General features: G+C 42.2%; 1 protein-coding gene across 2 annotated transcripts in view; it reads right to left on the bottom strand.

Annotated features, from left to right (window-relative positions):
* Positions 1–7,246: 7,246 nt before the first annotated feature.
* Positions 7,247–14,230, bottom strand: part of gkap1 (G kinase anchoring protein 1) — a 41,038-nt gene continuing 34,054 nt past the window's right edge. For both annotated transcript variants that reach the window (XM_067983138.1, XM_067983139.1), the window contains 3 exons: positions 11,827–11,897; positions 10,861–10,938; positions 7,247–8,512 (listed from right to left, as the gene is read on the bottom strand). In XM_067983138.1, coding sequence (XP_067839239.1) covers positions 8,471–8,512; positions 10,861–10,938; positions 11,827–11,897 — 191 coding nt within the window. In that variant the 3' untranslated portion in view covers positions 7,247–8,470. The remainder of the gene's footprint in view (positions 8,513–10,860; positions 10,939–11,826; positions 11,898–14,230) is intronic.

Below are 14,230 nucleotides of genomic sequence, written 5' to 3' on the forward strand. Positions count from 1 at the left end.
AATAATGCTGTTTATTTGGATCTGAGAAGCAGCAAGGAGTTATGATGTTAAATGATTCATAATTAAAAATAATTGTTTGGGCAAGATAGATTGACTGAAATAAGTGAGTGTTGAAAACCTGGAGGAGTTCAGGTGTATAAAGGTACTGTCAAAATGAAAGGCAATAAAGAAATCCAGACATGTTTCCATACAATATTTTCAACTGATACAAGAGGAAGAGACTTGAAAGAACGTAGGAAAGAGATTCACTATTTTATCAGTGCAGGACTTTATAATTTGAAGTCTGTGACCGTAAGTCAGTTCTATAGAACACCAGAAATAAGTCCTTCAAATAATGTGTGTTCTCATTGTTGCATTGTAAACTAAATTCACTGATATAACAGTTGCACTCAACAGGGAAATTCTAAGTATGAAGGAGGAGAACCTTTCTCTATTTTAAAAAAATGTATTTTTCCAATTTTCTCTCTTCATGGTTCCACAGGTAGTGCTTGACTTCCCTTACTTCTGGCTCCGTGAACTGGGGCAGGGGGGGGAAGAAGAGTGGCAATATGAACTGAGGGGGGGGAAACCAGTGTGAATTGGGAAGGGAGGGGAATTAATAAACGATTTTAAAACAATTTAACATTTCACTTGGCAACAGAGTACCAATACATATCCACAATAGCATTTTCTCTGCAATAATTTAGGAATAATCCCTGCACTTTTTGCCACAATCTTCTAGTGGCCCTGCTCACAATTTCCTTTGTGTGATGACAAGATTGAGATGGTGAACGTGCTTGGGAGAATTTATCTGTAGGGTGATGATTAATGAAACAGGAAAGCAGAGAAATTGGAGGGAAAGGGTCTGGTTGAAGTTGCTATTAGGTGCAGAATTTAAGGTTAGCAGAGGTCTTGAGAGGACAAATGACGATGCGGAGCTTGAAGGAAATGCAGGGAGTGAGATAGTGAAAGAGTAAGAGGAGAGGCTAAGTTTGAACCGGAAGATAAGGGCTATGCAGCAGCCACGATTGTTGGTATGGAGGACTCTGTAATGAAGAGCACTTCAGCAATGGGAAAGGAATCACAATCAGTGAGCCAGGTTTTGGCAGGCTACTGGGAGTATTGTTACTAAGTCTAACTTTGACCCCACCCTATATCCAAAAATGAGCATCTTTCCAGTGGGGGTCACTGGAGAGATCAGAGCAGGAACCTTGGCCGATTTTTTTCCCATTCCCTTGTAGGACCCCCACTGACACCCTAGCTGAGATCACATGACATTCTTTCAAATTTTTGCAACCCACCAGAAGATGGGCGTTGTATTTTCCATTAGTGGCTCAGTAGTAGCACTCACTTGAGTCAGGTTGTGGGTTTAAATCCCACTCCAGAGACTTGAGCACAAAATCTAGGTTGACACTCCGGTGCAGTACTGAAGGAGTGCTGCACTGTCAGAGGTGCCACCTTTTGGATGAGGTATTAAACTGAGACCCCCATCTGCCCGCTCAGGTGGACATAAAATATCCCATGGCACTATTTCGAAGAAGAGCAGGTGAGTTCACCCCGGCTTCCTGGCCAATATTTATTCCTCAACCAACATCACTTAAAACAGATTATCTGGTTATCTGGTTTGTGGAACCTTGCTGTGCATAAATTTGCTGCCGCGTTTCCTACATTACAACAGTGACTACACTTCAAAAGTACTTAATTGATTGTAAAGTGCTTTGGGGTGTCGTGAAAGGCGCTATATAAATGCAAGTCTTTCTTTTTGTATGTAGTTTATAGTTTTTTATTGATTCTGTACCTGTTTCTGACTATAAATGAGGCATCTAATCTTTTTAACTCTGATTAATGCCCTTATAAAAACAAATAGATATCAGATCAGTAGGATTTTGGATTGAACTTCAAAGCAGACTTTCCTATAGTGGTTTTAAACTAGCCACATAATTGCAGTTACACACATGAGCTTCATGTCAACAACTCTGGACCATTCTTTGCAATACCATTATTGACCAGCACATGGCAGCACTGACTCTTACCATGTAACACCAGCACTGAATGTGATATATAAAGTTAAAGCATTCTATCACACTGGAGAAAAATATCCAGTTCTGTCATTTTTTCCACCTTTGTTAGAATATAACAAATCACTATGTGGTTTAGGATCCAGTCTTTAAATGTTTAAATGGTCTATTAACTTTACCAGCACAGATTTTTGGACCACAACTTATTATATTCAATGTCACCTTTGTACTAAGTTATACACTTTTTTTTCCCTGAGTGTTGAATAAGGGTGGATAAATGTGTGACATACAGATAAAAAGTCTGTATAAAATTAAAGTAATTCTAAGCACATTTTATCTGCTAATTTTAGTACTCAGGTCAATAGTTTGGTGTCACAAAAAATAATTTGAACTTATCTAGAAGCAAAATACTGCAGATGCTGGAAATCTGAAATAAAAACAGGAAATGCTGGAAATCTGAAATAAAAACAGGAAATGCTGGAAATCTGAAATAAAAACAGGAAATGCTGGAAATCTGAAATAAAAACAGGAAATGCTGGAAACATTCAGCAGGTCAGCCAGCACCTGTGGAGAAAGGAAAAAGGTTAGGTTAACGTTTCAGGTCTATGACCCTTTGTCAGAACTGGAAGATATTACAGATGAGCAGTTTATAAGGAGGAATAGAACAAGGGAAAAGGGGCAGGGAAAAAAATGACCCCATACACAAAAAAGAATGATCTGCAAAGCGATTAGGTGGAGAACAGGAGATGATTAAATGATAAAAGCAGAAGTGGTGGAAGAGAAAGGGAGGCATAATGAGAGAAATAAAACACGTATACACAAGACCAGGAGGATGTGTGAGTGGTTAAAGTAGAAAAGCAGAGAGGGAGGAAAGCATCGAAAAACTGGCCAAGTGGAGCAGGCTCCAGTGGCTCAGGAGTGTGAGGGAAGAAGGCCGCAGGTAGACACCAAGGGTGCAGACCACCTGTTAGCTGTGTACCAATAGGGGATTTCTATCTCAAGCACCAGTCCATAAGCTCGCCCATCCACGTAAGTGCTGGTACACCCATCCTACATTATCAGCACCTGCTGTTAGAGAAGAAATGGGAGCTGTGGTGAAGGTCTGAAGTTGTTAAAGTCAATGTTAACGCAGACAAGTGTGACCCTGAACTCTTGGTGACTTGTCGACAAACAACGCATTTATATAGCACCTTTAACGTAGTAAAACATCCCAAGGCGCTTCACAGGTGTGCATGCAGACAAAAATTGACACCGAGCCAAAGGAGACATTAGGACAGGTGACGAAAAGCTTGATTAAAGAGGTAGGTTTTAAGAAGCATCTTAAAGGAGGAGAGGTGGAGAGGTTTAGGGAGGGAACTCCAGAGCATAGGGCCTAGACGGCTGAAGGCACAGCCGCCAATGGTGGGGTGAAGAAAGTGGAGATGCACAAGAGGCCAGATTTGGAGGAATACAGAGTTGGAGGAGGGTTGTAGGAAGTTACAGAGATAGAGTGGGGTGAGGCCACGTAGGGATTTGAATAAGAGAATGAGAATTTTAAAGTCGAAGCATTGGTGGACTGGGAGCCAATGTAGATCAACGAGCACAGCGGTGATGGGTCAATGGGACTTGGTACGAGTTAGGATACAGGCAGCAGAGTTTTGGATGAGCTTAAGTTTATGGAGGGTTATGGGAGGCTGGCTAGGGGAGCATTGGAATAATCAAGTCTGATGGTAACAAAAGCATGGATGAGGATTTCAGCAGCAGATGGGCTGCGGCAGGAGCAAAAATGGGCAATATTAGAGGTGGAAGTCTTTGTGATGAAGAGGATACAAGGACGGAAGCTCAACTCAGGGTCAAATAGGACTCCGAGGTTGCGAACAGTCTGTTTCAGCCCGAGTCAGCGACCAGGGAGTGGAATGGAATTGGTGACTAGGAACAGAGTTGTGGCGGGCACAAGGGTGATGACTTTGGTCTTCCAAATGTTTAATGGGAGGAAACTTTGACTCATCCAGGACTGGATGTTGGTGCAGTCTGACAACATGCAGGGGTTGAGAGAGGTGGTGGTGAGGTAGAGCTGGGAGGCATCAGCGTACATGTGAAACCTGACATTGTGTTTTCAGATAATGTTGCCAAGGGGCATCATGTAGATGAGAAATAGGAGGGGGGGGGGCCCCCAAGGATAAATCTTTGGGAGACTCCAGAGGTAACGATGCGGGGGCAGGAAGAAAAGCCACTGCAGGAGATTCTCTGGCTATGACTGGATAGATAAGAGTGGAACCAAGCGAAGGCATACCCACTCAGCTGGTCAACAGATGAGACGCATTGGAGGAGGACGGTTTGGTCAACCGTGTCAACAGCGACAGACAGGTCGAGAAGGACCACAGTCAGTCACATATGATGTAATTTGCCACTTTGAATGGGGCCGTTTCAGTGCTATGGTAGGGGTGGAAACCTGATTGGAGGTGTTCAAACGTGGAGTTGCAGGAAAGATGGGCATGGATTTGGGAGGAGATATCACATTCGAGAACTTGAGAGGAAAGGGATGGTGAATATGGGGCGGTTGTTTGCAAGAACTGAGGGGTCAAGGGTGGGCTTTTGTTGAGGGGGGTGATGATGGTAGTTCTGAAAGGGTGGAGGACAGTATTTGAGGAGAGGGAACTGTTTACAGTATCAGCTAGCATGGGGGCCAGGAAGGGAAGCTGGGTGGTCAGCAGTTGAGTGGGAACAGGGTCGAGTGAGCCTTTATCAGGGTCTCATGGGAAAAAGATTCCAGCTTCCGACCACTTGCCTACTTACACTTCAGCACCTCCACAGGTGACACCAGCACCAGAGATGTTCTGTAACATTTAAACTACAGAGAATAGTCCAGATCATAAACTTGGTAGCTAAAGCTTTTTACACATTAAACGTTCAAGGTGTTGAGAGTAGGCCACAATGCACTCCAGAGCTAGCCAAGATTGCCTCTGATGATTCAGAGCGCTGTGTAAAATAAATTTTGTTGCTCTGCCTAGACACTAATGGACAAGATTGTGTTTGGGTGAGCTAACTGAGAGCTAACCTTCCTTCTGTAAAGGCAAACACAGACAGAGCTTTAAAACTCTATCTGATCAGCAGCCAGCATCGGTGTTACCAGATTGAAAATGGACAGAGCTTACAAACATAAGCGTGCACTAGCAAACGGGGCCAGGGTAGGAAAGAATGGTAAAAAGACAAAATTAAAGGTTCTTTATCTGAATGTGCGCAGTATTCGTAATAAGATAGATGAATTGACAGCACAAATAGAAACAGATGGGTATGATCTCGTGGCCATTAGAGAGATGTGGTTGCAAGGTGACCAAGGTTGGGAGCTAAATATTCAGGGTTATTTAACATTTTGGAAGGATAGGAAAAAAGGTAAAGGTGGTGGGGTAGCTCCATTAATAAAGGATGAAATTGGTATAATAGTGAGAAATTATCTTGGCTCAGATGATCAAGATGTTGAATCAATTTGGATGGAGGTAAGAAATAGGAAGGGAAAGAAATCACTGGTGGGAGTAGTATATAGGCCTCCTAACAGTAGCTACACTGTAGGGCAAACTATAAATCAGGAAATAAGGGCGGCTTGTAAAACAGGTATCGCAATAATCATGGGCGATTTTAACTTTCACATAGATTGGACAAATCAAATTGGCAAAAGTAGCCCCGAGGAGGAGTTCATAAAGTGTATTTGGGGCCGTTTCTCAGACCAATATATCGGGGAACCAACCAGAGGACAGGCCATTTTGGATCTGGTAATGGGTAACGAAACAGGATTAATGATAGAACCATAGAAAAGATACAGCACAGAAGGGGGCCATTCAGTCCATCGTGTCCACGGCGGCTCGAAGAACAACCAGGTGCCCATTCTAATCCCATGGAAAACAACCCCAGCCTATCCAATCTCTCCTCGTAGCTGCAATTTTCAAGCCCTGGCAACATTCTTGTAAATCTTCTCTGCACTCTCTCCAGAGCAATTATGTCCTTCCTGTAATGTGGTGACCAGAACTGCGCACAATACTCCAGCTGTGGCCTTACCGGCGTTTTATACAGTTCCATCATTACATCCCTGCTTTTGTATTCTATACCTTGGCTAATAATGGAGAGCATTCCGTATGCCTTCTTCACAACCTTATCTACCTGTACTGCCACCTTCAGGGACCTGTGCACATGTACTCCAAGGTCTCTTGCTTCCTCTATCCCTCTCAGTATATGCCCGCTTACTGCGTATTCCCTTTTACTGTTTGCCCTCCCCCTAAGTGTATTACCTCACACTTCTCCGAGTTGAACTCCATAACCCTCCATAAACTTAAGCTCATCCAAAACTCTGCTGCCTGTATCCAACCTGTATTGTGAGGTAATACACTCCATTCTTGGGAGGCTGGCTAGGGGAGCATTGGAATAGTCTACAGCTATCCTCTTCACTATCAACTACATGGAAGTTCGGTCATTGAATACATTCAAGGCTGAATTAGACAAATTTTTGATCAGCAAGGGAGTCAAAGGATATGGGGAAAGGGCGGGAAAGTGGAGTTGAGGTAAAAATCAGATCAGCCGTGATCTCATTAAATGGCGGAGCAGGCTCGAAGGGCCAAATGGCCTACTCTTGCTCCTATCTCTTTTGGTCTTATGCTCTTATGGTTTACACACGTGCAAAGTATTCTGGAGTGACCTGAGGAGAATGGTCAGGAAGCCTGGGAAATTCAAATCCCATAGTACTTTTTGTCAGCAAAAGGCTGATGGTTGATGTGTATACTAACCCAGGGCACCAAGGCTAATTGTAGTGCCTTATCACCAACTTGGCCGAGATCAACTAACTCAACACAGATTAGTGAATCAAATCTGGGGCCATCCTGGTCCATGTGACTCAGCTACTCACTGGATTAACTAGCTGACGTATGAGGAGAGCTTGTCATGTTATTTTTAAATCAAATGTACGGAGTCGTACAACACCAGGTTATAGACTATACGACTCCGTACATTTGTCCACCCCAGTCCATCACCGGCATCTCCGCATCATTTTAAAATCAAACAGTAAGGTTTTCACAGAAGTCTGTCAAGAGGGTAAATTACCTCTGTACATGACCAAGTTACTGTACAATCTGAAATACATGCATATTGAAGACAACAAATAAGCCTAATGGAAGAGAAACATATTTCTTAGTGTTTAAGTCTGTTGAAAAGGCATAGAAGATGAAAAAGTCATTGAGGTGTAGTATTTTAAAAATTATTTTAGTGAAAAGAATTCCAATATAGGCTGTCCAAATAGTTTATTTTCCAAACTTCCAAAATGGTGTACTCACATAATTAACATTAAAGACCCAAAACCAACCCTGAAGTGAGGCCATTCAGAGCTTCAACAGAGCTCAGGAGGCACCAGTATATAATTTAAATAGCCTTCTAACCCATAAGGGGGATTAAAACAATGTGTATGTGCATGTGCACACACATACATGCATACACACGCACAAAATATGCTAAGATTGGTTGAATTAAACTTTATTGTAATTTGTTGGAAAGTATTAAAAGTTTGGCATTTTAACTTGTTTCAATACTGATCACCAAAATGGGAACTATTTTTGTATTACAAAAACAAAGCCTGGGTTACTTACAAATGTCTTTTTTGTACATGCTCATTAGCAAGGTAAGGGAGAATAGTGCTGGGAAACTGAATATTTTTCCACTTAACACCAAGGTCAAATGTAGAAAGGACCACATAAGAAGTAGAATCCTTTCTACATTATTCTGAAAATATTGTTCAACCTCCCCCTCCAATGGATGAGCACAGCTTTCCATTCCTTTTACACTGTGGATTCTTGAACGGGAACTCCACTGAAACTACGCAAACTCATTCTGCCAGAGATAATTTCTTCTCCTCCAACCTCACCCACCCCCACCCTCCCAACCGTCCTTGTTCTGGTCTAGGGTGTCTCTCATGCGGTAAAAAAAACAGCACTGCAACACACTTTGTAACCTCATACCCTCTTACACATTTTTAGTTCCATTCTACTTTGTCAAATGTGATACTCAACTGCCACATACAGTCGATGTAAGATGGTGTAAATAGTTTTCTCACTTATTAAAAGGCAGGGATTCCTGTCCAAAGCACAGTCATTGATCACAAATCAAAATTAACTTCTGAAGAAAAAGAAAAACATTCTTTAGACATTGCTTTAAATCTCTGTAGCACTAAAGGAGAAGTTAAGCTTTGAAATGTCATTCACCAAGATATCATTCAGTCGTCAGTACCAGGACAGCTCCATCAAGAGAAAGTGCATGTTTTTTCCCCTTCTTCCTGGAAGGAAATGGTGTGGGGTGAGAAGAGTTTTCACAAAGTTTTAAACAACTGCAAAACAAATCAATTGCAAAATCCAACAGCTATGCAATAACTAGAAATTTATATGATGGCACCCTGAAGGAAGGTTTCTTTTGTGGGGTTTTTTTGCCCTGGGCTTCACAGTATGTAAATGCTGCGATCTTCAGTGATCAGATTCAGACATTTTCTTCCCTTTCTTGCCTCCCTGCAGATTCAAAAAGAAAAAAAAGTCAATTTATACGGCATTTTCTATGGATCGTTTGAAGAATTAGCTTATTCTATCGCACCACTTAACAGTTTAAAAGAAATTCTAATGTGAAAGTTTTTTCTTTAAGCAGCAGAGAGATTGTCCCTCTCCATATCCTCTAATGGAAGTTAAAGCACCATCTGGTTGTTTTGAGTTGATGAGCTAAAACTATAATTTGCTTTACATTTCAGCTGTGTTGTGGAGCAGATCCTAGTCATCTACTGCTGATGCATATCACAGACAGGTGCGGGGGAGGGGAGATAGAGAATAATTCAAAGAGATTTGTTCAATGTCACTTCTTTGACTGGAACTGCCACACCCCCCCCCCATTTATATATGACATCTTGCAAATTTATGATCCTGGATTTGAAACAACCACTATTTGAAAGTAATATGGGGTGAATTTTTATGGGTTTCTCCTGTCATAGCTTCGGCAGAAAAGACGCAGAAACCCTGGAAAAAAGCGTTAATGGGGGTGGTGGGTAAAGAGAGGGAGGAGGAGCAGAAAATTGAAGTGGAGGGCTTGGGTTACCAAAACTTTGCATATTAATATATCTTTTCACACATCTGTCCACATTCTATTAAAGGCACAGAGCCACTTAATGGGATCTGCATAGTAATGCACCTTAGTGAAAAATAAATATTGCCACTAATTAAAACATCATGCTACCAAGGGATATATAATAACTTGTCTTATGGCGAAACATCTGGAAGCATTTCACACAATGAGTCATTTTTGAAGTGCAGTGGCTGTTCTTAAGTAGGCACAGGCTCAGGTTAAATGAGTTACTATTAAAGTGCAAGGCACGAGTGGGTAAGCAAATAGGATGGGCATCATTGCAACAGTGCACCAGATCAGGGAAAGGAGATGCCTGTTGATTGCTGATGCTACTGTTCTTGGTCTGTCAGCAGTCCTTGTGTCCCACTGGGCATGTAACCCCTCCCTCATCCTCCTTTTCCACTTGTCCCTTTTGATAATCAGTGAACAACGTACTGATATCTCAATCAAAGGAAATATTGCATAACATGCAGCACACCATCATTATATAACAAACTTCTCGGGAGCATATGGCAGTCGTCAGAACGATCCTGGCATCTAGAACATTGTTTGTGCAGGTTAAAAACCTGCTGAATAATCACCTAAACGGTTGAATGAGTCTCATCGGAATACACCTCAGACCTGGAACGTGGGTTGTGCAGGAGCTTTATAAGTCACAGTTGCAAACCCTATTCTCCCAGCACTCAGCCACTGAGCATTTCCATCCCTTGAATTAGTTTGTTAAAGTAAGATTGGCACAGGACATATGAATAATGGGTATTCCCGGGCAATGCAGGCATTAACGTTCACAATCCTAAGTCAGTAGGCACATTGGTAACATCTGCATGTTAAAGGAGTGAAAACGCTTTCAATTTATGAATGCCATGGTGTTTCAGTACAATGTACATAAAGCTCCATCAGTGCAATCAATTATATGTAGGGAAGAATCTATGATTCTATGAAGTGTGCAAGTTGTTGCCTTTGGGATTGCAGGTGCTGTTCTGTACAGAGGTATATGTACCAAACATTGCATCAATCACCTGGATTATGGGTACGTGGACTGATTAACAACTCACTCCTATGCTGTCCCCTGTTATGGCCTGCAAGGTACAAGTGATATAAAGTTGAGTACTGTTGTTCCCTTGACTGTCAAGGGACAGCAGTGCTAACTAAAGACCGTCCCTGCAGCTCACCATTTAGATCGTAACAACAGATGTAATAACAAACCACCTCCCTGGACAGGCTTCAGCCTTTGCAAAGAGGGAGGCGGTTGTTTCTTGTGTTATAACAAGGCTCCAGGGAATAATTAATGCAGTAGTCAAGAGCCTTCTACTAAGTATTTGCTCCTGCTCTGCTCTCTGTCTTCAGCAATGATACAGGACAGCATATGTTGCAGCTGTAAACTTCATCAGCATCTTTACCTTTTCCAGAGATAGAATAACTAATTCAGGTGGGAAGCAAAGCGTGCCATCAGATAATTTATCCAATAGAATAAATACTGGCATTAGGAGCCTTTAACAAGTAAGGGCTTGTTAAGCAGTGGGCGACAAAGTAATTCCAGAACATTAGTGCTAATAAATACTGTATTCAGAGTGGAAATGTAAGGTTAATGCTACAAAGGAACATCCATGGGCACTGTCAGTGGATAAACTCCATTTACCAATCGAGTCTAAGACATCTTTTCTTATTTTACAATATGATTTCAAATGATTAACAGTTACTTATCTGTAATGTCTAAAAGACAGACCTTTTAAAGTAAGTGTTTTACCTGAAATTTTGTTAACTCTGCCTGTAGCAGCTTTACTTTAGATTTTTCTTGTTCCAGAGCTGCATGCAGACCTGTAACCTAGGCAAAGAGAATCAAAATCTTTAATAAGCAAACATACAATGGCTACAATCTTATCTATATTTAAGTGACAACAGCTGGGATATCTGGACAATCAGCACTTTCGAACAATAAACAGTGGGGAGGATTAGTAACAGGCTTCAGGATAGATAGATTTTTGGACTCTAGGGGAATCCAGGGATATGGGGATCGGGCAGGAAAGTGGAGTTGAGGTTGAAGATCAGCCATGATCTGATTGAATGGCGGAGCAGGCTCGAGGGGCCATATGGCCTACACCTGCTCCTATTTCTTATATTCTTATGACATAGACAGACAGGTGAAATGGGCAGACACCTGGCAGGTGCAATTTAAAGCAGAGAAGTGTGAAGTGAAACACTGCTAATTTGTATTAGTTTCACTTATTTCCTCTTCTCTTCCCGCTCCAAAATTTTCCTTACTTGTTTTATTGCCAATTTTCACCCTCAACCAAATGACCATTACTTAAGACTCAACAGCGAATATGGGGTTGTCTGTTTGATTGAAGAAGCATCACAGCTGAACCCGATCCTATCCTTACCCGACATTCATGCACCTGTACTTTCGGGGTTGCTAGATGGTGATCAAGAGCAGTATTTGTTGCCGATTTTCCGCTTCCTAGCCCAGAAGGCCTGATGCCAATTGTAGTGCCCATTAGATGGCATCAGCTAGCTCATTTCTTACCTAAATCAAGTTCCCCCCAACATCATGGTCTGAATCTCAACCAAATGGGTCAAAGTGACACTGTGGAGCAGCATGTAGAGTTAACTCAGGCTACTCTTGTATATTTCCTTGTGTTAAGCTGTGTTGGTTTGTAAATCCCAGTGAACACTACAAGGCAATGTTCAAGAGTTTGTAATTACTGGCTCTTACCTGTAAAGTTAGTTCATTCTTGATACTTAAAAGTTCATCGACTTGCAAAAGTATGTCTGCTTTATCCTTCACTGAAATATAAAGTAAAAAAAAATTAATATATTTATAAACAGCAATACTACAGTGTAACAATGTCAAAAAGCTAGACACAAATAATTGAAGTTTAGGAAGCACTCTGTAAGATTCTCAAAATTCACAGATCCCCCAAAAACTCGGAGAAAAACCCTAAAGAAATTCACCTTTTCCCTGAGTATGGAAAAACTTTGGCCATTGACCAAAATCCTAAGATGGAAGGATAGGTGAGAGGTCACCAGACGAATTCAACAATACACACAGTGGAATGTGGGAGAATTACTGCTTCAGACATGTCTTTGTTTTAATGCAAAACCTACAGCAGGTGGTCAACACTCACTGCCATTGAAAGAGGCAACTGCTCCAGACATGGTGGGGCCATGTCTTTGTTTTAAAGCAAAACCAAACAACACCTAGGACGCTGGATACAAAAGGAAGCCTTGTGTGACAAGCTCTAAAAAAATCGGAATTAACAATGACCCATTGGGAGAAGCAATTGCAACATGATGAGGGACCATCAAAAAGCCATCAAAGATTCTTAAGGACTTTGTAAGAACTGTTTAAACAGACATGAAGTGTTTTTTTTAAAGTGACGAAGACCATTGTAAGAGAGGGATACACAAGTGGAAACTCGAAACCGCTCTCTCTCTCTCTCTCTCTCTGGCTCTTGCTTGCGCTGGTGTTCTGCTTGGCTTGTTCTGCCTGTCTCTGGATGGAAGAGCAGCTTGCAGCGAACAACAAGGCGAAGCAGGCCGACACACAAGAAGAAACTAGAGCAACAGCCCCAGTGACCATCAGACACCTCACGGCAACGAGGGCCTTATGAAACAACCAACCGAATATTACCACCAACCAACCGGGTAATATTAGGCCATCGCGACCAAAGAAAACCAACTAGGGAGAAAACCGAAGATCTGCAAAGTTTCCACTCTACAATCTATTTCTGACTTACCTCTGGGTGAATTACTGTCAAGGATTCGTTTGGTGAGCATTATCTCTGGCCCTTTAGAGTCCAACTTAGTGAGTACAGTGGGATTGGGAGGGGTGAGGTATCTTTCTACTGTAATTTCCCTCGTGTGTACCGAAGGGTTCCCCATTTTATTAGAGTGTTAAGATTGTTGTGTTGTATTTTCTCTCTTGAATAAAGGTCAAAGTTTCTTGCACCAAAACCAGTTGTCTGCTGCACTTTGTCACAACCCCCAAATAAGTCCAAGGTCTAGAACCCAGGGAGTGGGAGCGATTCGAACCGCTCAGAAGTCAGAGGTGAAGCTGACACACACCACCACCCCCTACAATTCCTAGAGGGACTCTGCCCCATCATCCCAATTCTCAGTCAGATATTAGATAAAGCATACACGACAGGCGTAAATTGAACCTAACTTGCCCACTGGGAAATTGCTGGGCAGATCGACTGCCCGTTTTACATGCTGCACGATCATACTTTCCTTTGTGGATAGTAAAATGGACGGCCAATCTGATCAAGTCAGTTTCCCACCTGCACTTTAGGTCAAAATTATCACCTACATCTTAAAATTATTTGAGAGCATTTGTACGCCACAAGTAATGAGTCTGTTTCATGAGGAAAACAAAGATCACATCAAGCACTTCAACATGTAGTTTAAACCACAAACATATTTTAAGATGACGATTGGAATTTAAGATAGAGGTAACGTCAGGAGGGAAAAAATACTCCACAGAAGCCTCCCTGGAATGGATCGCGTACTGGACTGTGTAAAATGAAAGAAAGAGAGAAAAAACAACAAGAGCCCAATACAGAAGTCAGAGAAAATGAACTGAAGAAACTGAGTTTAAAGAAAGAAGGCATAAACCAAGATACTGACAGCACAACAAAAAATAACAATGAGGGAAAAAAAAGAAAGGAATGAGAATTTTTTTTTAAAAATTCGTTCATGGGATGTGGGCGTTGCTGGCAAGGCCAACATTTATTGCTCTTGAGAAGGTGGTGGTGAGCCGTCTTCTTGAACCGCTGCAGTCCGTGTGGTGAAGGTTCTCCCACAGTGCTGTTAGGTAGGGAGTTCCTGGATTTTGACCCAGCGATGAAGGAACAGTGATATATTTTCAAGTCGGGTTGGCGTGTGACTTGGAGGGGAACGTGCAGGTGGGGTTGTTCCCATGTGCCTACTGCCCTTGTCCTTCTAGGTGGTAGAGGTTGTGGGTTTGTGAGGTGCTGTCGAAGAAGCCGTGGCAAGTTGCTGCAGTGCATCCTGTCGGTGGTACACACTGCAGCCACAGTGCGTCGGTGGTGAAGAGAGTGAACATTTAGGATGGTGGATGGGGTGCCAATCAAGCGGGCTGCTTTGTCCTGGATGGT

Source organism: Heptranchias perlo, chromosome 4 (genome assembly GCF_035084215.1).
Source record: "Heptranchias perlo isolate sHepPer1 chromosome 4, sHepPer1.hap1, whole genome shotgun sequence".
Lineage (NCBI taxonomy): Eukaryota > Metazoa > Chordata > Chondrichthyes > Hexanchiformes > Hexanchidae > Heptranchias > Heptranchias perlo.